Source organism: Brassica oleracea, chromosome C1, assembly GCF_000695525.1.
Source record: "Brassica oleracea var. oleracea cultivar TO1000 chromosome C1, BOL, whole genome shotgun sequence".
Lineage (NCBI taxonomy): Eukaryota > Viridiplantae > Streptophyta > Magnoliopsida > Brassicales > Brassicaceae > Brassica > Brassica oleracea.
In genome coordinates, this window is record NC_027748.1 from 43403725 (window position 1) to 43429767 (window position 26043).

Below are 26043 nucleotides of genomic sequence, written 5' to 3' on the forward strand. Positions count from 1 at the left end.
TACGATCCCGCCTTATATACCAATGAGATTGAGTTCGTAATGACTCAGAGTCATGCCGGAGAATCTCAGATTCTTGCGTATGACCAGAGCAGTTGTTTCCCTCCAATTGTCTCTAACAAAGAAAACAATTTCATACCGAAGAGTTCCTGTTTTTTCTTATTTCACAGATTTCGTGAAACAAGTGAACTCAATCAGCACGACAAACTTTTCGTTTGTTTACAAAGAATGTGCGAAGCAAGGAGCGTTAGAGCTTGGCAAGCAAGCTCATGCTCATATGATACTATCTGGGTTTCGTCCCACCACCTTCGTGCTAAACTGTTTGCTGCAAGTCTACACAAATTCTAAAGATTTACTCTCTGCTTCCAAGTTGTTCGATAAAATGCCGCTGAGAGACGTTGTCTCGTGGAACACGATGATAAACTGTTACGCGAAGAGTAAAGACATGGTAAAGGCCAGTTATTTCTTCAATACGATGCCTGAGAGAGATGTTGTGTCGTGGAACTCGATGCTCTCTGGGTATTTGCAAAACGGCGAGAGTTTTAAATCCGTTGAGATTTTCGTTGACATGGGAAGGGAAGGTGTTGGGTTCGACTGTAGAACGTTTGCTGTTATCTTGAAAGCGTGTTCGTGTTTAGAGGATAGCAGTTTAGGAATGCAGATTCATGGGGTTGTTGTTAGAGTGGGTTATGAAGCTGATGTGGTTGCTGCGAGTGCGTTGTTGGATATGTACGCGAAGTGTAAGAGGTTTGACGAGTCGGTTAGAGTGTTTCGAGGGATTCCGGTGAAGAACTCCGTCTCTTGGAGCGCTGTAATCGCGGGCTGTGTTCAGAATAACTTGCTGTCCTTAGCTTTGATGTTTTTCAAGGAGATGCAGAAGGTAGGTGGTGGAGTGAGCCAGTCGATTTACGCTAGCGTATTGAGGTCGTGCGCTGCGTTGTCTGAGTTGAGGTTAGGTGGTCAGTTACATGCTCACGCGTTGAAGTCTGATTTTGCGGGAGATGGGATAGTGAGGACGGCGACGTTGGATATGTATGCGAAGTGTGATAACATGCAAGATGCTCAAATTTTGTTTGACAAGTCAGAGAATCTTAATAGGCAGTCTTATAACGCGATGATCACTGGTTATTCTCAGGAAGAGCATGGTTTCAAAGCTCTATTAGTGTTTCACCGGCTCATGTTAACGGATCTTGGTTTTGACGAAATAAGTTTGTCAGGAGTCTTCAGGGCTTGCGCCTTGGTGAAAGGTCTTTCAGAGGGGCTTCAGCTTTACGGTTTGGCGGTGAAAAGCAGCTTGTCGCTAGACGTTTGCGTTGCGAACGCTGCTATCGACATGTATGGGAAATGCCAAGCTCTGAGTGAAGCCTTTCGTGTATTCGATGAGATGAGGAGAAGAGACGCTGTGTCTTGGAACGCGATTATAGCAGCGCATGAGCAGAACGGGAGAGGATACGAAACGCTTTCTCTTTTCGTCTCGATGCTCCGCTCTGGAATCGAACCTGATGAGTTTACTTTTGGAAGCGTTCTGAAAGCTTGCGCTGGTGGTAACGGTATGGAGATCCATTCCAACGTTGTTAAGTTAGGAATGGCTTCGAACTCCTCTGTTGGTTGCTCTTTGATCGATATGTATTCGAAGTGTGGGATGATAGAAGAGGCAGAGAAGATACATAGCCGGTTGTTTCTTCGAGGCAATGTTCCGGGAGAGGTTGAAAAGATGCACAACAAGAGACTGCAAGAACTGTGTGTTTCATGGAACTCGATCATTTCCGGATATGTCACCAAGGAACAGAGCGAAGATGCTCAGATGCTTTTCACCCGGATGATGGAGATGGGCGTAACTCCTGACAAGTTTACTTATGCAACGGTTCTTGATACCTGCGCGAACCTAGCTTCCTCCGGATTAGGCAAACAGATTCACGCTCAGGTTATTAAGAAAGAGTTGCAATCTGATGTGTATGTCTGCAGCACACTCGTTGACATGTACTCAAAATGCGGAGATCTCCATGATTCAAGGTTAATGTTTGAGAAGGCTCAGAAGAGAGATTTCGTGACGTGGAACGCCATGATCAGCGGGTATGCACACCACGGGAAAGGAGAGGAAGCCATAAAGCTGTTTGAGAGAATGCTGCTCGAGAACATCAAACCGAATCATATAACTTTCATATCGATACTCCGAGCTTGTGCTCACATGGGTCTTGTCGAGAGAGGACTCGAGTACTTCTACATGATGAAGACGGAGTACGGCTTGGATCCTCAGCTACCTCATTACTCCAACATGGTGGATATCTTGGGAAAATCAGGGAAGGTAGAGAAGGCATTGAAGCTTATCCGTGAGATGCCGTTTGAAGGAGACGATGTTATATGGAGGACGCTGTTAGGAGTCTGCGCGATACATAGAAACAATGTAGAGATTGCGGAAGAAGCAACAGCTGCTCTGCTGAGACTTGATCCGCAAGACTCTTCGGCGTATACTCTTTTATCGAATGTGTACGCAGATGCGGGAATGTGGGAGAAGGTTTCGGATTTGAGGAGGAGTATGAGAAGCTTTAAGCTTAAGAAGGAGCCTGGTTGCAGTTGGGTTGAGCTCAAAGATGAGCTTCACGTGTTTTTCATTGCGGATAAGGCTCATCCTAGATGGGAAGAGATCTACGATGAGATTGGTTTGATCTACGGTGAGATGAAATCATTTGATGATTCTTGTTTGGTGCCTGAGGTTGAAGTACAAGACCAAGACCAATGGTACTACTGCTAAATGTGTTGTATGATTAGTGGTTTATGAATTTAGTCCATTTGTATGATTTACCCATATCATAAGTTTACTTACTATAAACAATTTAATTAGAGTATTCATTTGTGTAACTTTTTAGCATACAATGTACAGTTGTCTTGTTTGTTCTGAATGAATACTACATCTATTGACAGCCATAAGCAGTTTAATAAAGTACTTTGCTCTTATCTGTTTTTAATCCAAAAATGTCACTACAAGGATAATAATAGATGAGAGAAAACTAATAAAATCACAACAGAGATAATCAATAACAGTGGGTCAAAACTCCCGAGTAATACCAAAACTGATAAACAGAAAAGAACAAAACAGAGTTTTCATAAGAGTACAACACAAATCTTCTGAAGCCAAAAATCTGATCTCTTGTGTGTTAACATGTTGTGATTATTCTTATGATGTGGAGGTAATAATATCCTCTGTTGTTTTCAGGCGCTTCGCATCCAGCTCTTCTTGGATATTATCTTCTTGCACTGCTTCTTCTTCCTCTTTTAGTTCTTCATTGTGTTGAGTAAGATGGCCATTGACTGCTTCATGACCAATAAGAGAGACATGTTTGCTCGTTATCTGACGACCAGCCCTAAGCTTTGGACCCCAATGTTTCTCTGGATTTGGAAGAAACCGAGCTACTTTCTTCGCCTGCGCCTTGCTCAGCGAACCAACGTGACGCGAAAAATCAACCTGAACGGTAGCATAAAACAAAGATTCAAGCTCTGAAATCTATTCAGTTTCTAACAATGCAGAGAAAGACACCAAAAGAGACCTGGTGTGATGGTTCTTTGGACAAGATCACACTTCCGGGGAGTTCAGGGGCTTGCGCCTTTATTGGATGATTCTTAACCTACAAACATCAACAACCAAGAAATAAAACCAGTCAAAAAAACAAGATTTGGTTAAATGAAACACTAATGACATTCTGAATCATCTGTTTAGTTTACCCAGCAACGCATGATGTCCCAGATAACCTCCATAGGGGCATCAGTTTTCATGCCGAGAGGATTCACATGGGTTCCGGAGATACGGTAATTAGCATTGATAACAGCTGATCGAAACATAGCAGCTGATGGTGAAATGCATTTTAGCGTCGCACAAAGATTATGCAGACTCAAAAACAGAGGAACATCTACCAACTCCTGAAAACCAAAAATAGAGACACTATAGAATCAACTCTTTTTCCACGGTTTATTCTGATAATTTATACACAAAAATGTTACTGCAACTTGCCTCAGAGATTGTGGTAAGTACAGCGTAGATCCGTTCATAAGCAGGATATCTGTCTTTCATGGATTTAACGCTGTTCAAAATAGAAGTCACCCATTCTTGATCATGGATTGGAGCAGACCATATCGGTCCGCCCATGTTATATTTCTTCCCACAGTGGTTGCATTCTTGTGCCACAACTGGACCAATTGCTGGAAGATACCTCACATTGTTGTTCTGCCAAACAATGATTCAAATATTTTATTAGAAAATGGTTTCAAGATTAAAAAAAAAAAAAATTATGTCAGAACAACAAGAATCGTTGGCTATAATAATCCAAGTTTCTCTATCATCTTAGGAGGTGCATTGCATAGAGAATGTTCAAACAGGTGCATATATACCTTTGGAAGAGACCTTCCTACAGGTTGAAGATGGAAAGAATCACAACCAATGCATTGATAGACGTAAGAAAGCTTCAATGGAGTGTTCTTCATTGCACTCGCCGAGCTGTGACAATTTGATTAAGCGCTTTGAGGTTTCAGTGAATCAAAAGACAAAACAGAACATTTTACAATGTTTGATTAGACAAGGAGAAGCTCACGTGTAAACGCGTACAAAGACACGAACATAGAAATCCATTTGCACAGATAGCACCGGAACAATATACCGCTTGTAGCGGTTGGCATGGCTCTACATTTAAGGGAAAAAGAACATAAGAAAAATGATTTATTTCGTAAAAGAGGAAATGGCTTAAAGATAAACAAACCTCGATGCTGGCAAGGAGGATCCTCAAAGCCATCTCATGACAATACTTCCCTCTCAATGGGTAAGAACCATATCTGATACATCAAAAAGATTAAAGATCAGTTTAGGCAAATGGCACACTTGGTATATGTTTCACATAAACACTCACTTGGAATAACAAACTTCGCCGTTACCGCCACACAACACTGCCATATCAGTTGCTGTGCACATCAGCAATCCACCATCCGCTACTGATTGAATAGCCGAGTCAAGGAAGATAGAAGGTGATCCATATGGATCAAGATCAACCTAAGAAGATTATTAACCAGGATTAGTTTTTAGTATAACAAACAAACAACCAATAAGCAAATGAACACAAGTATAAAACTCATGGAATTACCACATCAAATTCGTTAGGGTGGGTAAGCATATGGACACGAGCATCGGTGTGATGTGACTCCACCTTTGAAATAGCAAGCGAGCCATTGAACTTTATGTTTCTCTGGCAAGCTTCCACCGATGCTTTTCAAAAGAAAAAAGAACACAGTGTTAGTCTACTGATAAGAGTTCCCCTACAGTCTAATTCATTAAGAATCAAGGAGAAGATTACCAATGTCATTGTCCAACGCTACAACCTGACCAATCCCTTCTATTTCACGCGCATATCTTAAAGCCCGCAAACCAGAGGCAGACAAAGCCTGGAATGCAAGAGAAGTTATCTTAAGTGCAAGATCACAACAAGCAATGGAACCAGACAGTGGATAATAGAGAATATAGGAAAGACCTCGAGCACTTTCGGAGGCTTGAGTTCTCTAAGTGAAACTCCTGCTGGTTTTTTAGAAGCAGAGCTACTTGGTGGGTCTTCAGATGCTACTTGGTGCTCACCGTTCTCACTAGGAGTTCCTTCCTTGGAAGCTTGAGAAGAGTCCTTGTCGACCACATTGGAAGCTGGTCTGTTTCTTTTAGATAGCTTAGCTTCATGCTCTTGCTTGCGTTTGGATATAAATTCTCTTAGGACAGCTATAGACATGTCTCTGTTGTTCACCTAACCAAGTAAAGTTGTAACAATCAAATACCATTCAAAGTTGCAATCTTTTTGGTTTCTCATTGACTCATATAGACTAAAGCAAAGTACTGCTCCACAAGGAGCTAATTGATGTGAATCAATAATGTTCAATAAAGGTACGAATTTTGAAAACAAAATCAAATAAGCTAATACAATAGAAGAGAAACAATAAGCAGAACCTGAGCTTTATTGAAGAAGACTTGGTTCTTCTTGTGAAGGAGGATCTCAGCTTCTCCTTCCTTGATAACGGTGTAGTCATTCAGATCCGATTCCATTGCTCTCTCTCTTATTATCAACAGGAGACTCTTCAAGTTATCCCCTTCTATACTCTGCTGTTTTAGGGAGAAATTTGGAGGAGGTTAGCTTTAAAACCCTACTACTCTGCATTAACAAGTGGGAAGTTTTTGTTTCCTTTGCAAAAAAAAAAAAGGAAAAGAAAAAAAAGACAGTTGATTTGTACTTTGTAGTAATTAGAAAATTGAATTTGGACATAAATTAACATAATAAAACATAACGGATACGGATGTAAGAAAAGCAAACGTTAGGGACGGGACTAGGGAAAAAAAGATCACAGCAAAAAACACTTGGCCCATGCAGGTTTCGAACCTGCGACCTTCGCGTTATTAGCACGACGCTCTAACCAACTGAGCTAATGGGCCATTTGATATGCAGTAAGACCTGAGGATGATTTGACCAGTCAGAATAGAGACAAACATGAGATGGACCCTCCTGTGAATCCCATCAATCAACTACGTTTTTCTTACTAGGGGTTGTGAAACTTGTGTTGTTGTTTGCAAAAGAGGCTAACGAGTGCTCAATTTGATGGAACAGCTGAGTTTCTCAGGTAACAAAGAATGTATATACGCATGTTGAAAATGTTGTTGAATTTTTTTTACCAAAACATGTGTTTGGCTTTTATGCCTTTGAACAATGCTACGTCCAATGGAAACATGTGTCTTCTAGCTAGGTAAGGGATTTTTAAGTACCGAACCACATTTGTACATGATGATAAAGAGCCCTTTGATCCATGTTTTCCGATTACTACATTGGCAACGTTGATACGTGTCCATGAGACTAGGGCAAATTAAAGAAGGATTTAAGACTCCAAATGAGACTACACTTGGTTGACTCTGCCAAGGTTTGGATAGTCTTGACTCTTCTTCTTCTTCCTCGTACCATTTCAACAAACCAAGAACGGTAAAAAAAAAACTCTGAAAATCTCCAAGGATGAAAATGTAATTAAAGTATAGGGACAAGTCACTGCTACACTTAGTGTGGTTCCTCTGGCTCAGCCAGCACGCCTCCCACAAAAAGTCAAAACTTCCCTACGTATCAATTATATGTCGACACGTGTCCATCAGACCACATCACCCATCTTGTTCCGTAACCTCACTGTTTAGATTTTGTTTTCTTTACTTTCTGACGTCTTTTAGCTGTTTTCTGTAAAATATATGCACGGACTTCCTACGTCACCTGAGACTTCCCTCTTAGATTCTTTGTCCAAAGGAAGATAAAGATTTCAAAAATAATTTCACTTGTTTAGTAAGTAAATGCATACTTTACAAATTACAATGGTGGTACGAAAAAGTTGGTGGTGAAAACTGATACCTTGCACATAATAACTGCATAAACATATGTAATAAAAAAAATATTTAAATAGAGACAACGATGATTTTGTAATTCTTTCAGTCAACAATATTAGAATGAAACTATTTATATTTTTGTACCTCTAAATCAGAGATTACCCATGAACAAAAAAAATATCTTATACCATTCCTGTACTCATCTAAAAGACTTTAAATCCCGAAACTCTGGCAAGCAATGGCCAAATATAGAACATTGGAGAACATAGCTAAATCAACTTTTCAAAAGGTTCTTAGTTCTTATAAATTACTAATCAGCAAACTCAATTAAGTGTACATTTTATATGTATGCATGTGATATATATATATATATATATATATATGATATATTTTTTCCTCACTTGTTATTTTCAGTTTAGACAATAGCATTACTTTAAGAAAACATGTGACTTAAACTAAAACAAACAAACAAAGTGATCAGCAAATATTGATCAATATATCAAACATACACGTACGTTTATATGTATTATATGATAAGAGTTTTCTCAAACAATTAGTCCCTGTTATTACTTTTGACTCATTTTTTTGAGCAACATACACGTACTTTTGACTCATAAGAAACGATTTATTATTTTTAGAAATCGGCAAATAAGAGGGATTTCTCAAAAAAATATAAGTATATGCATAAAAGAAAGCGAAAATATAACAAAAGTTGGTCTGAAACTTGAACCTTGTCAAGTAGATAGGAGCCAATAGACATGCGACACATACATGTCATGTCCATATTAAGGTATGAGAGGTTTTTCTGCAACTTGTGAAGTAGAAAATGATGATAGCTACTTTCGTATCATTGTAGAAGCCAATGCTATTCCCACTCTCACGCGCCTTACCACTTGGACAATTTTAATACTTTCATTTCATTGGCAAATCAATATACATAACTACATAAACAGACGTATGTTATGCTATATCCATATCAAAGTTTTAAAAATTGCTATGAACTTAGGTAATGTATTTAAAACTTAAAGTGTGGAAATATATGAACTTGGGTAATGTTTGTAAGAGTTAAAGAGTGAAAATACAGTAAGTAATTATTTCTATATAGGCATGGATTATAATCAGAGAACATAAACATCAATTTTCTTAATTAGTTGCGTCCCTGTGACACACGCACAAAAGAAGAGAGAGTGAAAATGTTTTTTCACCTTTTTGTAAAAGAGGGAGGACAGAGAAAGAGTAAAGAAGTAGAGAGAGAGAGAGAGTTGGAACACACCAGCTACATCACCAAACCCTAGTAATCTCTCATCCGCACAAGTATCTTATCTTTATAGCTTTTAAAGATTGACAAAAGCTTTCTTCAGATTCACAATCTCATCACACACACACAACCCTTCAAAAAAGAAAGAAAGAACAGACAAAAGATCTAAAGAATAAACAAGAACCCTACTACAATCAAATCAAAACCAAACCAAGAAGCAAAAGTTTCCTCTTTATATTCTCTTCTCCTCTTCTTGTTCTTGAAAAACTAGGGTTTTGTTTTATTGTCCAAAAGAAAAGATCTTTCATCAGAAAAAGCAACACCAAACTCATGTTTGTGTGTGTGTCTGAATATAGATAAACAAATTACATCACATAATAAGGTTACATATAAAAGAAGAAGGAAAAATGGGAAGGGGAAGGGTAGAGCTAAAGAGGATCGAGAACAAGATTAACAGACAAGTCACGTTTGCTAAGCGTAGGAACGGTTTGCTGAAAAAAGCCTATGAGCTTTCAGTTCTCTGCGATGCTGAGGTTTCTCTCATCGTCTTCTCCAACCGTGGCAAGCTCTATGAGTTCTGCAGCACCTCCAAGTACTTCTATATCCTTTTCTCTTTCAACATAGATATGTGATAAAGTTATTAGATCCGTGTATAAATCTTTAATTTTGAAAGATCTTGTGACGTTTATCTTTCTTGATTACTTTTTGACATTCTTGATTTTCAGTTTTTTAAATATGAACTCTAAGGTTTTGATTATAGATGGATGATTCAGTTTCTAAATGATTGAATCTCGAGATCTGATCTCTTCTGCTTCTTAGGGGTTTTTGAGTAGATTCGAAAACTATAGGTTAAAGGAGTGTCATAATGATGTACTAATATGTTTCATGTTTGTCTCTACACAGATATAGTATATGTCTGATTAGAGATTATTAAAGTAGTTAAAGATTCACAGATTTCAATAAAATATATAAAGATCCAACGTAGAATAATTTGTGGATCCATGCATTAACCAGTCTCTACTTCATGCAGACATTTAAGCACCAAAGCAATTTAATTACATCTCTTTTCATTCAATTATGATGAATTCAACTAAAATCTTCTTTTTAACGTTTTTTTAGTTTCATAATTCAGCCACTAAATTAGTAATCAAATCAATAGTTTGTTTTTCTCATATTTATGCTTGATGCTTTGATCTTTCAGCATGCTCAAGACACTGGAAAGGTACCAGAAGTGTAGCTATGGTTCAGTTGAAGTCAACAACAAACCTGCCAAAGAACTCGAGGTTTAAATCTCCACCTCTCTACCATCTTTTAGTTAAACTATATTTGATATAACTAAGACAGAAACTAGAGCTTCAAAATTAAAGATTCACAGATTGGAATTAAATAAAATTTTCAGTAAATGAGTCCAACATTAACGTCTCTTTGCTTGACATTTTTCAGAATAGCTACAGAGAGTATTTGAAGCTGAAAGGTAGATATGAAAATCTGCAACGCCAGCAGAGGTATGTATGCAAATACATTAATCTGTGTGCTCACATATAAACAGCTTTAAATTGATGCAAGTGTATGTTTGCTGCAGAAATCTACTTGGAGAAGACCTTGGACCCCTCAACTCAAAGGAGCTAGAGCAGCTTGAGCGTCAACTAGACGGCTCTCTCAAGCAAGTTCGTTGCATCAAGGTGACTTAACTATTCCATTGTATATCTACAGAACACACTTGAATTGGTTTAGATGCGTGAAAAATGTCTGAAAAATGCTTGTTTTGTGTATATAGACACAGTATATGCTTGACCAGCTCACTGACCTCCAAGGCAAAGAGCATATCTTGCTTGAAGCCAATCGTGCCTTGTCAATGAAGGTACGTAGATGATGTTTCTCTCTCTCGTCTAGTCCCCATTTATATATAAGCCTGAATCTTACAATCTTCAACTACGCTTTTGTTGTGCATTAATTAGCTGGAAGATATGATAGGCGTGAGAAGTCACCAAATAGGAGGGGCATGGGAAGGTGGTGATCAACAACATGTTGCCTATGGACATCATCAGGCTCAATCTCAGGGACTATTCCAGCCTCTTGAATGTGATCCCACTTTGCAAATGGGGTAAGCCAAACAACTTATCTTTCTTTTATCCATTTAACAGTTTGATAAAGCCCAACACTGTGGTTTCAGAAGGATTTCTAATGTAGATTGTTAAACAGATACAACCATCCAGTGTGCTCAGAGCAAATGGTAGTAACGGCACAAGGTCAGTCATCCCAACCAGGAAACAACGGCTACATCCCTGGCTGGATGCTGTGAGTGTGATACTTCTTCTACCTCCCAATAAAGATCTTTAAGGATGCAAGTGGTGGGTTCTTGATGATGATGAATGAGAATGGATTCTACGAATTAAGTATGGTTTTGTGTTTATATATGCTGCTGCATAAGACTTCTGATTTCTAGACATAAGTGGCTATAACTGTCACAGCCTTCAATATCTCTCTTCTGTTTTAGTAGATGTTTGTGCCTTTTGAGTCCTTTGCTTATATATAAATGGATTGTAATGAGTGAAATGTTAACATTAACCATGTCTGATCTGGTTAACTACTTTATCCTGTCTTTTAATAATTGCAAAACGCGGTTCGAATGCTAACAGGAACCGCAGAGACTAAATAAACTCTCAAAATTAACAGTGAGATTCAACAACACTTCACAATGCCACCAAGATCCAGGTTTTGTTTCCAGTTCTAGTGCACAGAACAGATTATTACAATATCTTGATCTTACAGAGACGGGAAATAAAGGTTCTGCATGAGCTATGTGGGCTACTGGGCTTACCATCTAATTCAGCTGCTTACTTATCCAACGCCCACTAGAAGCGCGTTTAATGGCTAAGACAGCCTATACTGTATTGCCCAAACGAAAATAATGGCGGCGTGACATTAAGGCACCGACACAAATTTATTTGTTTTCGTGGGAGACTGGGCGTATTCGTTAAGGTACTACGATGTATTCGTATATCGTAGTATATATCATCTCCCTACAAATTAAGTGTTTAAGGTGTTTTCATAAAACATAAAACACCAACATAATGTACGTAATATGCATATATATTATACGTTTGCTACTACGGAGCACGCATAATAAAAAAAACAAGTATTTGACAGAAAAAAAACAAGTATTAATCATTTAGCAAAAATTAAATGCTGATCTGCAATCTAAGTTGGGTGGTAAATTTAAGAGTGATTTACGCTAATGGGATTTCATTTCGCGTTACGACCAAAGCGAACCCCACGTCAATAAATACTAATGCACCTACCACATTTACGTACATACAAACCCACTATTTGTTTGCTAAACTAATTAACATGCACGTACCGATTTTCCATGCGTATGACGTGTATAACATTTATAAAATGTGTATATATGTTTTTTTTTTTAAAATTGTCTGTTATATACTACACATGTTTAACAAATGTAAATAGTTGAATTATATTTTGAACTGGACATAGTTAGTATTAAATATGCAATGTTTTTTTTTTTTTTGCTAACTTTTGGAAAATAAATATGCAATGTCACGCATCGCAAGACCATATATGAGGAGACTTCAAACATCAGTTTCGTTGGCGAGTGTCTTTCATATTAAAAGCCTTTTATCTACTTCGAACCACAAACTAATCCATCATAAATTTGGTATCTTCACGAAAAAAATGAAAATCCGTGTCAGTCGACACCATTATTTTTAAACTTAATTTGTACTTTATGCATTCAATAAAATTTAAAATAATATTAAAAGTATGGGTTGTTTTCTTTTCGTGTCGTAGATTTCTAATAATACAAGTTAATTTTTTTTTTGTGTGGTAAATAGCCATATAGTTATATACGGAATTTATGTGTATATATACACGCACTCATGTGACTATAATTGTAACTTGAGAAAATAGTAAAATACAAACAAAACAGGCAACTCTCCTGGTCACGGGCATTTGTCCTTTATCTCTTATTTTGGAGAATTTTCTCAATCCTCATATTAACCATGTTTTTGTTTTTGTTTAATTATGTTTTAAACTGAATTTATATTTCTAAATTTTTTTTGTTCACAATGAAAAGTCTGCAAATATATTGTAAAGTTTAGCACACATACGATAGAAATGCATGCATCAGAAACTTTCTATGACATAATCATTCTGACACTAATTATGTGACTTGTCTGATTAATCATTCCATCATTTCGCGTTTTCTAATGTAAATATGATTTTTTGTTCATTTGCATTCTGCATAGGTTTTCTAAAATGTATATTCATTTCTTTTTTTTTTTTTTTTTTTGTAAACTAATGTATATTCATTTCATCTCTTTCATTTTTTTTTTTTTTTTTTTTTTTTGTAAACTAATGTATATTCATTTCATCTCTAATGTTTTCTAATTTCTACTTCTTTAAGCTTTAAACATTGATTGCGAGACTCATGAGACATAGCTTATAATTTGTTTGTTTTAATTGAATAATCTTATATGAAATTTAACTTCTAAAATTTATACTTCTTCATAATGTTTGGTTTTTATGGTTCTCTTATTTCAACCAAAAAATTACTTATTTGTTTACTAGTTTAGTGGTCGTCACTCACCAGTAATAACTAATAACTAATCAATATACAAAGGACAATTCTCTTAAATAACTCATTTTAAGTTTTTGTTACAAAAATAACTGTAAAAAAAGAAAATGATCAAAATAATCTTTTTTATTGTAAAAAATTTAATTTTAATTTTTTTTATTTTTTAAAATTTGAAACCATATCCCCGTAACCCCACCACTTAACTGTAAACCTTAAATCTAGATTAGTTAAATCCAAGGGTAAAAACCTTAAACCATATCTTTTAATAAAACTTATTTTAGTTATTTTATTCATTAAAGACTATTTTTGTGGCAGAACTTAAAAAATAGTTATCATAGGGAATTTCGCATATACAAATTACAGATTCCTAATAATATTTAGACTAATTAACATGATTAACTTTTTTTTGTTTAAATTTTATATTCAGTTTTGAACAAATATTAGTTTTCTGTTTCTGCGTCTTCCAAGTTCTACCGCAATTGATTAATGATTTGGTCAAACAATCTTCAAAGGTTGACTCTTTACATAGCTTTGTGAAAAGAAAAGAAAAACATGTTTATATTCTTTTTAATGAATGTTAAAACAAAAACTGTTTACATCAAATGCATCTTAGTTTACGAAAAAATAATGTAGATACAGACTTCCACTCTCTCCCGCCAAACCATACAATGTCTATATATTCTTTTAGTGATCAATATAAAATCTGAACTTATATAAGAAAAAGATCAAGTAAATGTAGTATGTTATAGTTGAATATAATATATTTAAATTAACTGAATCTGCGTAATTTTGAAGATTATTTCCTTTTATATTATTTTTCGCATATACTATTATGGTAAAGGAGAGCAATATAACAATGGCTCCAACTGTCTCAGACAGAAGAGGTTAACAAAACGGTCTCAAACAAAAAAGACAACCGACAAAAAAAAAGAAAAAGAAAGACAGCTCACTTGTTTTGTTTTTGAGCTTTGTAATTGAGAAAGTTGTTATCTTTTTCCCCCACATTCTTGTCCTCATCGTCTTCTTCTTCTTTCTTTCTTCCCAATCTCTCTGACCAGCTTCGATTCAGTGTTTTCCGTGTTCTTCGGTGGTGATCAACGACCGGATCTGCTCGAAGAAAGAAGCATTCTATCTACTCGCATTCTCTCTCCACCTTTTGAATTGCGGCTTTACTTACATTTAAGCTTAAAGCATCGCCATTGCAGAGTTTCCTTGTAATCTGGAGAGTTAGCTTCCAAGTCTACATCGAAATTGAGATCTGTTTGTGCGTGGAGAGTTGAGACTTGTCGGTTCATAAGCACAGATCAATCTTTGATTTTAGTGGTAATTGATTAGTAAGAGAGAGAGAGAGAGAGAGAGAGAGAGAGAGAGAGAGAGAGGTCGTGTTAATCCCTCCGGAATGTGGGGTTGACTTTGTGAGAGATTCTGGAATTTTCCGAGGGAGTAATAAATGTTCTTCCCTGTTTTTGCGTCGTGATTACATATTTTGAGATCTGGGCTCATTATTACAATCTCAGCAGAGAGAGAGAGAGAGAGAGATTCTTCTTCTTCTTCTTCTTCTTATTATCCGAGGAGACTTATTCTATTTGTATATCTCCTGAGAGCAAGACTCAAGGTTGCCTCAAGATTAGCTTGGAATCTGTTTTGGATGAATTCTTCTTGAGTAATGTGTAAAGCAGAGAAGTTTATATACCACAAGAAGAAGCTCTTATTAGAGATGAAGGTTAAGTTTCTAGGAGACAGCAAGTTGAAGAACTCCTTGGTTTCCAAGTCTCGTATGAGCCTATGGATGATCCGTGCTATCACCATACTGTTGCTATGGAGTTGTTGTGTTCATCTGGTGGCGGTGGGAGGGATGTGGGGACCTAGATTGTTGAAAGGCTGGCCTTCTTGTTTCAACAGTCACCATGATCTCCCAATGGCTTCACAGGAAATGACTTCTCTTCCAATTAAAATAGCCCTCCCTCCTAAAAGTAAGCTAGCTTTGTTTTGCTTTCTGGTTATGTTAGCTTTGTCTGCAACACTCTTGGAATGTCTTAAAATTTTTCTTTTATACTCTTTTGTTTTGACTCTCAGGGCTATATCAGAACAATGGCTATCTTATGGTTTCTTGCAATGGAGGACTCAACCAAATGCGAGCTGCGGTAAAAGATCACAACTAATCTATTTGTTTTGTCAGTGAATCTTTCCGGTAGATATGACTTTTTGGACTCTGTTTGCTTTTCTTCAGATATGTGATATGGTGACTATTGCAAGATACATGAATGTCACACTTATTGTCCCAGAGCTTGACAAGACCTCTTTTTGGAATGATCCTAGGTATAATTATTATTCCCCATCCATCTCACTCTGAGCTTATTTTACTTCTCTTGAAGTTGTTGATTGGTTTCTTATGTGGGCAGTGAGTTCAAAGACATATTCGATGTGGATCACTTCATAACTTCTCTAAGGGATGAGGTTCGTATCCTCAAAGAGCTTCCTCCAAGGCTTAAGAGAAGGGTTGAGCTTGGCGTTTACCACACAATGCCTCCTATTAGCTGGTCCAACATGTCCTACTACCAAGACCAGATTCTTCCACTGGTGAAGAAGCATAAGGTCTTACATCTGAACAAGACCGACACTCGACTTGCTAATAATGAACTTCCTGTTGAGGTTCAGAAGCTGAGATGCCGAGTAAACTTCAACGGGATTAGATTCACTCCAAAGATTGAGGAACTAGGTAGAAGAGTGGTCAAGATCCTGAGGGAGAAAGGTCCCTTTCTTGTTCTCCATCTCAGATACGAAATGGACATGCTGGCATTCTCTGGTTGCTCTCATGGTTGCAACCGCTACGAAGAGGAAGAACTCACAAGAATGAGGTTATAACAACAAAAACATTTCATCTTGTATTAAAAGTTCTTCTCGGTATTATTGATGTAATCATTCTTTTTTTTTTTTGATTGCTTAGATATGCTTATCCATGGTGGAAAGAGAAGGTAATAAACTCAGAGATGAAGAGGAAAGAAGGTCTTTGCCCATTGACTCCAGAAGAAACAGCTCTGACACTATCTGCCTTGGGGATTGACCGTAATGTTCAGATTTACATAGCTGCCGGAGAGATATACGGTGGTAAAAGGCGGTTAAAGGCTTTAACAGACGTCTTTCCCAATGTGGTTAGTAGCTTATTGTCTGAAATATTCACTCATAGTGTCAGTCACTGATGAATCTTTGATTAAAAAAATAAAACAGGTGAGGAAAGAAACTCTGCTGGATTCCTCTGATTTGAGTTTTTGTAAGAACCACTCTTCACAAATGGCTGCTCTTGATTACCTTATCTCGCTAGAGAGTGATATCTTCGTTCCTACTTATTATGGGAACATGGCCAAAGTTGTGGAAGGTCATCGCAGGTAAATCATTTGTTGCTAACAATAATGTTTCTTTCATTATTGGCTAATGCATTTAATCATCATCCTCACTTCCTCAGGTTCTTGGGGTTCAAGAAGACGATTGAGCTAAACAGGAAGTTCTTGGTCAATCTTATAGATGAATACTACCAAGGATTAGTGAGCTGGGAAGTGTTTTCGACCAGGGTGAAGGCCTTTCACGCTACAAGAATGGGAGGTCCCAAGAAGCGGCTTGTGATACCGAATAAACCGAAAGAAGAAGACTACTTCTATGCGAATCCTTATGAATGTCTTCAGCTGTTACATGAGAATGATAATAGCAATTCACTAGATGAAACCATATGATCAGAGACACCACCATTGTCCTACATTAAGATTTGGCTGGGTGATGCAGGACATGGATGGGTGGATAATGGAGTTTATCTATGGGGGGATTATATCAATCTTGAGGATGAGACTTTTAAAGAGGTTATGTAGGGTTCTTTGGTGTATAGAGACATCTGAAGAGCTTCCGTGGATGTAGAAGAAAGGTTCTGAAGACTTGTCATTTTGGCACCATCACCTCCTCATCCATGGACCTGCAGTTTTGTAGCTGAAAAATAAACAATGCAGTGAATAATTATGTTACACATTATTATAGTTATTTGATTAAATAAATAACTGTTCTATTTCTTATCCATTGATGAATAAATTCAGATGAAACGGTATGAACTCAAAAATTAACACCAAAGGGCAAAGACTCGAGGAATATATATATGATTTTATTATTGAAACAAAAAGCTCAGAGTATAGATTGTATCGGTCTTAAATAGAACTACACACCATCACTATTTAAATAAACTCTGGCAACTTTAAAACGAACTGAATAATCACCGGAAAGTCAGAAAAAAAAAACAAAACGGGGAAGGAAAGAAGATAGATGATATAGGTTAAGCTAATAACCAAAACTGCGGTGAATTTTTTTTTTTAATCTGATGCTCAAGCTTTGGGGGCCGGGTTAAGCTCATCCCAAGCTTCAATCCAGGTGACCATAGCATCAGCAAGCTTGTCAAAGTAAGGATCAATGGCGCTAAGCTTCTCCTTCACCATCTTGGACAGTTCAATGTAGCATTGTTGAACCGTCACAGCTTCTTTGGAGAGCTTTGCGCTCTGGAAGAAAGGAATGATGTCCTCCTGCCAGAAGATTCCCTTGTATTCCTTCTTCAAGTTCACAAATGGGTTGCTTGCCTTGCTGTGGTAAATGTAGGGAAGACCTGTCTTCACTCCTAATCCCAAATGGTCACAGATCACCTAAAGAACAGACCCATAAAAGACCAGTAAGTATTTTCAAATACAGTCCAAGACATTGGCGGATGGGGGGAGTAAGTACCTTGACACACCAACCAGCCCACATATCGTCGTAGCGACCAATAGGCTGACCATCACCCATGAGACCAAAGTACATAGCCGGACCGATGAGATCACGGTCAAAGGCTAAGTTCATACCACACATTGGGAAAAGTGTTCCCTTTGGGATGGTCATTACAGCATCCACATACCTTCACAGTAATGCCATTTAAGCATATTGTTAGCTAATAAAGATTCAAGTAAAAATGTTGAAAGAGGATGTTAAAGTAGTACCTTGTGTTCCTTTCTTTAGGCTTGACGAGTTGGGTCGGGGCATCGTAATCAGGGATGTTGAGCCAGAGACCGTGGGAAACAGCAGTGGAAACACCCTCACGGAGACTGAAAGGGTATCCACGGACGAAGTCAGCACCTTCACGGTAGGGATCGTACAATGTGTTGAAGAAAAAGGGAGAGGATGGGCAGAGAAGGTTCTTGATGTGTTGCTCAAGTGCGTTCACAGCTTTCCCAGCTGGATCCTTAGCAACCTATAACACATGACAACAACAACAACAACAACAAAAAAAAATATAAAAATAAAGAAATGATTATTCAAATGCAGCCAAAGCTAGAAGGAAAAAAAGAAGACTTTACACGTGATTAAACCAACACACTATGAAAGCAACATCAATACTAGAATCATGGTGTAACTGAAAACTCAATTCCTTAAACAGGGGAATTAAAAGTTTTGGACTTTTCTTTGCCTTTGTAACAACGATGACATGCAAGAACCTTGTGTGACATAACATAGATATATTGGTCCAACAACACTGTCATCACTAAAAATACATACACATAAGAGATCATGACCGATTACAATCAGTGATCAACGAAACTGAACGAAACAATTGCAATTCCGAAAAAAAAAACAGATCAAGAACCATCCAAGCAGAAGAATGTATAGATCTAGGTCAAAACAGTGTTTAATCTACCGACATTGTAACCAGGCCTTGCGTAGACACAACACAATCCTTAACACACACAACATGAAACAGAGATCTATAGCATTCAGACAAAACAGAACGACCAAAAAAAAAAAAAAAAGGAGCAAACTTTGAGAATTTGAAGGAAACTTACGAAGCAATCGTCGTCGATTGTGAAGATGTATTTCTTCTTAGACACCATGTAGCCGAAGCAGCGACAAGCAGAGTCCTTGAAGGAAATGCAGGAAGCTTTGGGACCGAGGATACGGTTAATGTCGTTCCTGTTGTAAAGCTCGTAATCAAACCCTTCGGGAACAGCAATGGTCTTGGAAGGATCTCCGTCCTGGACGATGATGAGATGGTAAGGCTGGAGAAAAGGTCTCCACATCTCGAGGAAATCGAGGTTACGGATGGTGGGGATCACGATGTCGAGCTCATCCTTCAGCAACGCAGTGTGGTTCAACGGGATTCCAACGGTATTCGCCGGTTCAACCATGATTCGATTGATTGAGAACTGGAGAAGAGAGAGAGAGAGAGGTTTGATATTGTGATGAACTCGAAGGAGAAGACCGTCGAGTGATTTTTATAACAGATCCGGCACGTGCGAGTTATTTTGTGTGAGGTTTGACACGTGGTCGATTAACACTTGTTCCAACTGGTCAATAGAAGTTTTATGGTGAGAAAGTGAAAGACTTTCTATTCCGTGGGAGGCAATTCTTTTTATTCGGAATCGCAAATATTAATTTGTGTTATTTTTATTTTTTATTTTCACAAAATTAATTTGTGTTATTGGCTCTTAATTCATTGATTACCTCTTAATTAATTCCAGGCGTTTATCATCTCCTCTTAAAAAACAAATATTCAGCAAATTAATATAAATTATTATCCATAATTTAAAAATATTATTCAGTTCTTATAGAACTAGATTCCAAAACAACTTGTTTATTATTGAGTCCTTAGACGTGTACTTATACAAGGTAGTCAAGCTTAAAGATAACTCCTAAATTATAGGAGATAAGCACAAGCCTATGTTTATCTAAACCATATACTTATTCTAATACTCCCCCCTCAAGTTGGAGTGTGAAGGTTAGTCAAACCCAACTTGGACGATAACTCTTCAAATTTTGCGCGCCCAAGAGCCTTTGTTAAAATGTCTGCAACCTGAGAATGTGTTGAGACATGAATTGTCTCAATAGACTTAGCTTTGACAGCATCTCTCACAGCGTGGCAATCATTCTCCACATGTTTCGTGCGCTCGTGAAACACCGGGTTCGCAGCTATGTGGATTGCGGCTTTGCTGTCACAAAAGAAACGCGATGGTCCAGGTTGTTTGATACCCAATCCTTCAAGAAGATGTCACAGCCATTTTATTTCTTTAAGTGTATCAGACATGGCTCTGTATTCTGCTTCAGCTGAAGAGTGCGAGACCGTGTCCTGCTTCTTTGTTTTCCAAGAAATCGGTGAACCTCCAAGCATGACGACATAAGCGCTCAAGGATCGACGAGATGCAGGACACGACGACCAGTCAGCATCGCAGTATACAGTGAGAGAGAGAGATCAGGGTCCGACTTGAGCAAAATGCCTTGGCCAATAGACCCCTTCAAGTACCGAACCACACGAAGTGCGGCGTCCCAATGAGCTTCTTTTGGGACTTGCATGAACTGTGTCAAGATATGAACAGCATAGCTCAGTTCAGGTCGTGTGTGACAAAGATAGAGGAGACGACCAACTAGACGACGATACTGCTTTGGATTTGCGAGCACCGGACTGTCAAGTTTTGGATTAGCAAGTTGATGGCCTTGTTCCAGTGGCGTAGCTGCAGGCTTACAGCCTAGATTGCCTGTTTCTGAGACGATGTCGAGAGTGTACTTGCGTTGCGAGACAAAGAAACCTTCTGGTCCTCGACTCACTTCAAGTCCTCCTTCATAGAAAAGCATCGACTTAGGTAGTCTTTAAACTTCTGCAACATATAGTTGTTGTTACCACAGATCAGAAGATCGTCAACGTAGATGAGAACGTGCATCTCGATTCCATTCTTGACATAGGAGAAGAGAGAGTAGTCATCATATGACTGGATGAAACCAAAATGAAGTAGAGAGTCAGAGAGCTTTTTAAACCAACACCTTGGAGCCTGCTTTAGTCCATAGAGAGACTTTCGAAGACGACAGACTTTCCCTGGGTGTGTGTGACGAAAACCAAGAGTAAGAAGGATATAGATTTCTTCGTCGAGATCGCCGTGTAAGAACGCGTTGTTGATGTCCATTTGAAAAACTTCCCAGTTCTTTGTAGCAACTAGTCTGAGAAGAGACCGGATCGTGGTCATTTTGACCACAGGAGCGAAGGTGTCTGAGTAATCCTCACCCTCGACTTGCTTACTGCCATTAACGACGAGACGTGATTTGTGTCTCTTGACGGTACCGTCAGCATTATACTTGATGCGATAAACCCACTGACTAGGAATTGCGACCTTGCCGGGAGGGAGTGTAACAATGTCCCAAGTGTGTTGCTCTTCTAGAGCATCAACTTCCTCAAACATCGAGTCATTCCAGACATCTTCCAGAGCTGCCTCAGCAAAGTGTTTTGGTTCAACTCCAGCGGTGATAGCAGCGAGAAAAACTTGCTGTCCTGGAGAGAAGTTAGAGTCTGAAATAAATTCTGAAAGAGGGTAAAGTGTTGTACCTGAGGCCGTAGACGAGGACTGTGACAGGAGAGGAGAAGCGTGATGGGTATGTAGAACTTGAATGTTGTAGGTAACGTAGTCTTTCAGTTTGACTGACGGAGCACACTCCCTTTGTCCTCGTCGAGTCGTATCAGGTAAAGAGACTGACGTTGAAGCTGCAGGTGGTGATGTCTGAGCTGTGACTGTTTCTGCTCCCGAAACAAAGGAAGCAGGTGCAGACTGTGCAGCTACAGGAGTTTCAGCCGGAGAGGACGTTGTCGTATCTGTCGGAGAGGGTGAAGGAACTAATGGAGGCTGATCAATTGGACTCCCCCTGTCTGCAACAGTCTGATGTACAGCCCAATCATGGTCGGGGATAGAAATTGCAGGTTGTGGTGGTATCGATTGTTTCTCAGAGTAGGGAAAGATATCTTCCCGAAATACCACGTCTCTTGAAATAGTTATTTCTTCTGTTTCCATGTCAAACACTTTCCAGCCCTTTTTCCCAAGTACATAGCCAAGAAACACACACACTCGACTTCTTGGAACGAACTTATCCTTTGTCCTCGACGTTAAGTGTACGTGAAAAGCTGAACCAAATGCACGAAGCTGACCATAATCTGGTTTGTGACCGTGAAGGGTTTCATAGGGAATGCATCCTTGGCGGAGCTTAGATGGGGTCCGATTAATGAGATACGCCGCAGTGAGAATTGCTTCACCCCAAAATCTTATCGGTAGAGAAGCTTGAAACAGCAGAGCCCTGGCAACATTTAAGATATGCCTATGCTTTCTTTCGACGCGTCCATTTTGCTGAGGCGTTGAGACACAAGAGGTTTGATGAATAATGCCAAGTTCTCGAAAGTGGTCAGAGAGGCACATGAACTCTGTTCCGTTGTCACTGCGAACGATCTTAACTGATTTGTTGAATTGCTTGTCAGCGTATGTGATGAAGTTTTTCAGAACTGTTTGTACCTCAGACTTTGCGAGCATTAAGTAAGTCCACACTGCTCGTGAATGATTATCAACAATAGTGAGAAAATAAACAGCTCCACAAGTAGAAGGAACGCGATATGGTCCCCAAACATCACAGTGGATAAGTGCAAAAATCTCATTTGAATTATTATTGCTATCAGAAAACACCTCTCTGGTTTGTTTGGATAGAAAACAAATGTCGCAATGACGGGAACTAATAGAACTAGAAGAAACAGAAAGCATAGGTAAAGCCGAAACATCAGTAAAACTTGGGTGTCCTAGACGTTGGTGCCAGAGAGCTTGATCCGCAGAGACGTTGACACTGTGAACTTTAGCCGTGGCGACCGCTGTCAGAAAGTATACCCCATCACGCTCTTCACCTCTTCCAATCAAAGTCCTCAAAAAACGGTCCTGCAATACATAAACCGTATCAGTAAAGGTTGCAAAACATCCAATTTGCTTCAGAATTTTAGAAACTGATATAAGCGTGCAGTTCAATGAAGGCACAAGCAACATATTTTTCAGTGAGACTTTTTCTGATAGAGGAAAATCGCCCATGCTGACAGCGAATGTTTTATTGCCGTCAGCAAACCCAACAGAGCACGGTGATATAGAGACGATGTTAATCAGCAAAGAGCTGTCCCCAGTCATGTGGTGAGAAGCCCCTGTGTCGAGGATAACATCACCGTATTGTTTCTTACCAGAAAGCTTGTCACTGGTGTTGGATTTTTCGTGAATCATTTGAGAGAGAACACGCCATTGGTCTTGTGTGAAATCAGGAAATACAGACGAGTTCGCACTAGTAGCATGAGCCGATGCATTCACAGCTCTGCCACCACCACGTCCTCCCCCATGACCTGTTCCTTTGCCACGAGAACTCTGCTTGTTGCGTTCAGTCCACCAGTCTGGATATCCAACGAGCTGCCAACAGTCTCGTTTTTCGTAGCCAGTGCGACCACAGTGAGAGCACAGCATTGATTTATCTCGAGTGCGAAGAATTGTATCAGGTCTGGGTGTAGATTGATTGTTTGATCTGGTGGTGACATCCGTAGTAGTTGATGACGCATCTTGTTGTTGAGTGCCGCGAGTAACAAGCCCCAAAGCATCATGTTGGTTCTCGCGACTGCGAGCAGACGCAATCCTCTGTTTCTCGCGAATTGCTTTTGAGTAGACTTCCTCCAGAGTTGGCAATGGATCAAGCCCGATGATAGTTGTGCAAAGGTTGCCATATCGGACATCATCGAGTCCTAGCAGGAAGTCGTGAACTTTGTCTTCATCTCTTTCTTTCGACAAAGTGTCTGCGACTCCGCATGCACAAGCCGGTAGTGGCCTGAGAAGAAAGTATTCTTCCCACAACGAGCTTAACTTGCCAAAGTATTGAAGAACAGATTGACCATCTTGGCGACATGTAGAGATTTGTCCTTTGAGCTGGTGAAGACGAACTTTGTTGTGAACAGAGAACCGCTGCTTGAGATTGCTCCATAATTGAGAAGAATCAGCTATGAATGTCACTGTCGATATGACCTTCGGTGCAATAGAAACTCGAATCCAGCCTACGATCATGGAGTTTACTGTCATCCAATTCTCGTAGTCAGCATGATCAGACGTCGGCTTTTTGATAGTGCCATTGATAAACCCTGATTTGCGTTTGGCCTGCAGAGTGTTGAGCATCTCAGTAGACCATTCATTGTAATTGTCACCGGAGAGAAGCACCGATGTAATGAGGGCTCCTGGATTGTCAGAGTTAGACAAGGTGTAAGGGGAAATCGGAGGAACAACAGAAACTTCCATCGTGACTCAAGCACAGCACCTGTGCGTGTCTCGGCTTAGTTTGCCTTGAGACTCTAAAAAAAAAATCAGGATAGCTCTGATACCATGTAGAACTAGATACCAAAACAACTTGTTTATTATTGAGTCCTTAGACGTGTACTTATACAAGGTAGTCAAGCTTAAAGATAACTCCTAAACTATAGGAGATAAGCACAAGATAAGCACAAGCCTATGTTTATCTAAACCATATACTTATCCTAATAGTTCTTAAATTAATTTTACTAGATATATAAACTATAAACTTGTATACATTCTTCATAAATTTTTTTATGTAATTCACAAAGATTTTTTTTTTTAAAATCAAAAATTTTAATGATAGAAATCAAAAGATTACGATTTATTTTTATTTTGGTACAATACTTTATTGTGAATTTTATCAGCAGTTACATTTAGATATATTATTTTTAGATTTGTATGTGCTTATTACATCTTTAGTTTAAAGTTTTGTCTCAAGGAAATTACTTTTCACCTTTGAAACTTTCAGAAATAAAACTATTTTAATCTAAAATCAGTTCATTTATAAGATTATAATTATAAACATCAAATTTATCAGAAACAAACGTATAAGATAATCATAATATACAATACTATGAGAATGAATGATTGATTATTAGTTGCTATCGTAATTGTGATAGAACATATTTTGTTTTGTTTAAATTGAAGTATATTTATTTGAAGTGCATTGTATTAGTTTTTTAATACTTCTATCCGTTTGAAAATTTAGAATAAACGAAAAGTTAAAATATTAGGTTTACCTAATGCTATAAAAGGACATCAATTTAATTCATTTGTGTTGCTAATTGTATCTAGCTTGACTAGTTACATTAACATTAATTGTATCTATGTGAATTAAATGATGGTAGATATAAAACCGAACAAGATTTTTATTATTTTGAGTAGAGTGTAATATCAATCCCCTATATATTATTTGTGAAACATTACAACTTCTTTTTGTAGCCACATGTCATCACTACGATGATTCCTAGAATTATTAGAGAAATAGGTTGGTCCATCTAATTATATAATAAGCTTTTTATTAAACTAACCATAAATTCATTATTAATGTCATTTATTATTTCCTTAAATAAAGATTATGGAATTGCCTAATGTGGGTAGAGTATATATGATAATTAATGATTTTGAATAATAAAGATCTGATAAAAAAAATGTATCTTCTATCAAATTTGTTTAATTTAAAACTATTAAAATAATTTTTAAAAAACACAATACCCATATTATAAAAATTTAGATTTTTTAGTATATTTTATATTTTTAATTTAATTAATCATTAAGATTTAAAATATATATGTATATATATCATTCTAAATTAAACTATAAACCATATTGAATAAATAAATATTTTAGTTTCAAAATTTACTTTGAATAATTTTTTTTGATAAAAGTTTTGAACTAACATTGATAAATTTTTATCAATTACTAAAATTATTAATCCCACAATAAAAGTTTTGTTATCAGTAATTTAAAGTTTTTGCTATTAAAAATACACATGATAAAAAAAAACATATGAGTAGAAAACATCATTTAAAAAAAATAAAAAAAATAATAGACATTAATATTAAAAATATACTATGTATGTTAATATCATTTAAATTTAATTAAATATCCTATCAAATGTTTTTTAAAAAATGTTTGGATTAATAAAATTGAT

The 26043-nt window shown here is 37.8% G+C and overlaps 5 protein-coding genes and 1 non-coding gene across 6 annotated transcripts; 3 read left to right on the plus strand and 3 right to left on the minus strand.

Moving 5' to 3' along the window:
• The first annotated feature begins 13 nt into the window (after window positions 1–13).
• On the plus strand, window positions 14–2954 carry LOC106340814 (pentatricopeptide repeat-containing protein At3g02330). Its single transcript, XM_013779676.1, has one exon. It carries the CDS (start codon window positions 53–55, stop codon window positions 2747–2749), a length of 2697 nt encoding a protein of 898 aa, XP_013635130.1. The 5' UTR covers window positions 14–52; the 3' UTR covers window positions 2750–2954.
• On the minus strand, window positions 2930–6186 carry LOC106340912 (probable tRNA (guanine(26)-N(2))-dimethyltransferase 2). Its single transcript, XM_013779770.1, has 12 exons — window positions 5969–6186; window positions 5508–5768; window positions 5334–5421; window positions 5124–5245; window positions 4893–5032; window positions 4746–4818; window positions 4581–4669; window positions 4381–4486; window positions 4004–4216; window positions 3718–3912; window positions 3543–3620; window positions 2930–3460 (listed from the first exon to the last, which is right to left on the minus strand). Exons 1-12 carry the CDS (start codon window positions 6062–6064, stop codon window positions 3173–3175), a joined length of 1749 nt encoding a protein of 582 aa, XP_013635224.1. The 5' UTR covers window positions 6065–6186; the 3' UTR covers window positions 2930–3172.
• Window positions 6187–6374: 188 nt separating this feature from the next.
• Window positions 6375–6448, minus strand: TRNAI-AAU. The gene has a single exon. It is a non-coding gene; the product is annotated as a tRNA-Ile (tRNA).
• A 2195-nt stretch (window positions 6449–8643) lies between these two features.
• LOC106344831 (developmental protein SEPALLATA 2-like) lies at window positions 8644–11186 on the plus strand. Its single transcript, XM_013784137.1, has 7 exons — window positions 8644–9222; window positions 9832–9913; window positions 10074–10135; window positions 10213–10312; window positions 10408–10491; window positions 10589–10734; window positions 10833–11186. Exons 1-7 carry the CDS (start codon window positions 9038–9040, stop codon window positions 10930–10932), a joined length of 759 nt encoding a protein of 252 aa, XP_013639591.1. The 5' UTR covers window positions 8644–9037; the 3' UTR covers window positions 10933–11186.
• A 2927-nt stretch (window positions 11187–14113) lies between these two features.
• LOC106341016 (uncharacterized protein At1g04910-like) lies at window positions 14114–17284 on the plus strand. Its single transcript, XM_013779869.1, has 7 exons — window positions 14114–15197; window positions 15301–15368; window positions 15455–15543; window positions 15627–16082; window positions 16172–16376; window positions 16453–16610; window positions 16688–17284. Exons 1-7 carry the CDS (start codon window positions 14891–14893, stop codon window positions 16950–16952), a joined length of 1548 nt encoding a protein of 515 aa, XP_013635323.1. The 5' UTR covers window positions 14114–14890; the 3' UTR covers window positions 16953–17284.
• A 66-nt stretch (window positions 17285–17350) lies between these two features.
• Window positions 17351–19475, minus strand: LOC106342202 (UDP-arabinopyranose mutase 1-like). The gene is made up of 4 exons (XM_013781070.1): window positions 19068–19475; window positions 18228–18478; window positions 17977–18145; window positions 17351–17897 (listed from the first exon to the last, which is right to left on the minus strand). The coding sequence occupies exons 1-4, from the start codon at window positions 19407–19409 to the stop codon at window positions 17586–17588; spliced, it is 1074 nt and encodes a 357-aa protein (XP_013636524.1). The 5' UTR covers window positions 19410–19475; the 3' UTR covers window positions 17351–17585.
• Window positions 19476–26043: the final 6568 nt, after the last annotated feature.

Excerpts from the sequence above, each read along its gene's own strand:
- LOC106340912 (XM_013779770.1), bottom strand. The coding sequence starts at position 6,064 with ATGGAATCGGATCTGAATGACTACACCGTTATCAAGGAAGGAGAAGCT. Across the intron at positions 3,913-4,003 it reads TACTTACCACAATCTCTGAG|GAGTTGGTAGATGTTCCTCT; the intron begins GCAAGTTGCAGT and ends TTTGGTTTTCAG. Across the intron at positions 3,461-3,542 it reads CCAAAGAACCATCACACCAG|GTTGATTTTTCGCGTCACGT; the intron begins GTCTCTTTTGGT and ends GCTACCGTTCAG.
- LOC106342202 (XM_013781070.1), bottom strand. The coding sequence starts at position 19,409 with ATGGTTGAACCGGCGAATACCGTTGGAATCCCGTTGAACCACACTGCG. Across the intron at positions 18,146-18,227 it reads CCTAAAGAAAGGAACACAAG|GTATGTGGATGCTGTAATGA; the intron begins GTACTACTTTAA and ends ATTACTGTGAAG. Across the intron at positions 17,898-17,976 it reads GGGCTGGTTGGTGTGTCAAG|GTGATCTGTGACCATTTGGG; the intron begins GTACTTACTCCC and ends TCTGTTCTTTAG.
- LOC106341016 (XM_013779869.1), top strand. The coding sequence starts at position 14,891 with ATGTGTAAAGCAGAGAAGTTTATATACCACAAGAAGAAGCTCTTATTA. Across the intron at positions 15,198-15,300 it reads AATAGCCCTCCCTCCTAAAA|GGCTATATCAGAACAATGGC; the intron begins GTAAGCTAGCTT and ends TTTGACTCTCAG. Across the intron at positions 15,544-15,626 it reads TCTTTTTGGAATGATCCTAG|TGAGTTCAAAGACATATTCG; the intron begins GTATAATTATTA and ends TTATGTGGGCAG.
- LOC106344831 (XM_013784137.1), top strand. The coding sequence starts at position 9,038 with ATGGGAAGGGGAAGGGTAGAGCTAAAGAGGATCGAGAACAAGATTAAC. Across the intron at positions 9,223-9,831 it reads GAGTTCTGCAGCACCTCCAA|CATGCTCAAGACACTGGAAA; the intron begins GTACTTCTATAT and ends TTGATCTTTCAG. Across the intron at positions 10,313-10,407 it reads AGCAAGTTCGTTGCATCAAG|ACACAGTATATGCTTGACCA; the intron begins GTGACTTAACTA and ends TTGTGTATATAG.
- LOC106340814 (XM_013779676.1), top strand. The coding sequence starts at position 53 with ATGCCGGAGAATCTCAGATTCTTGCGTATGACCAGAGCAGTTGTTTCC.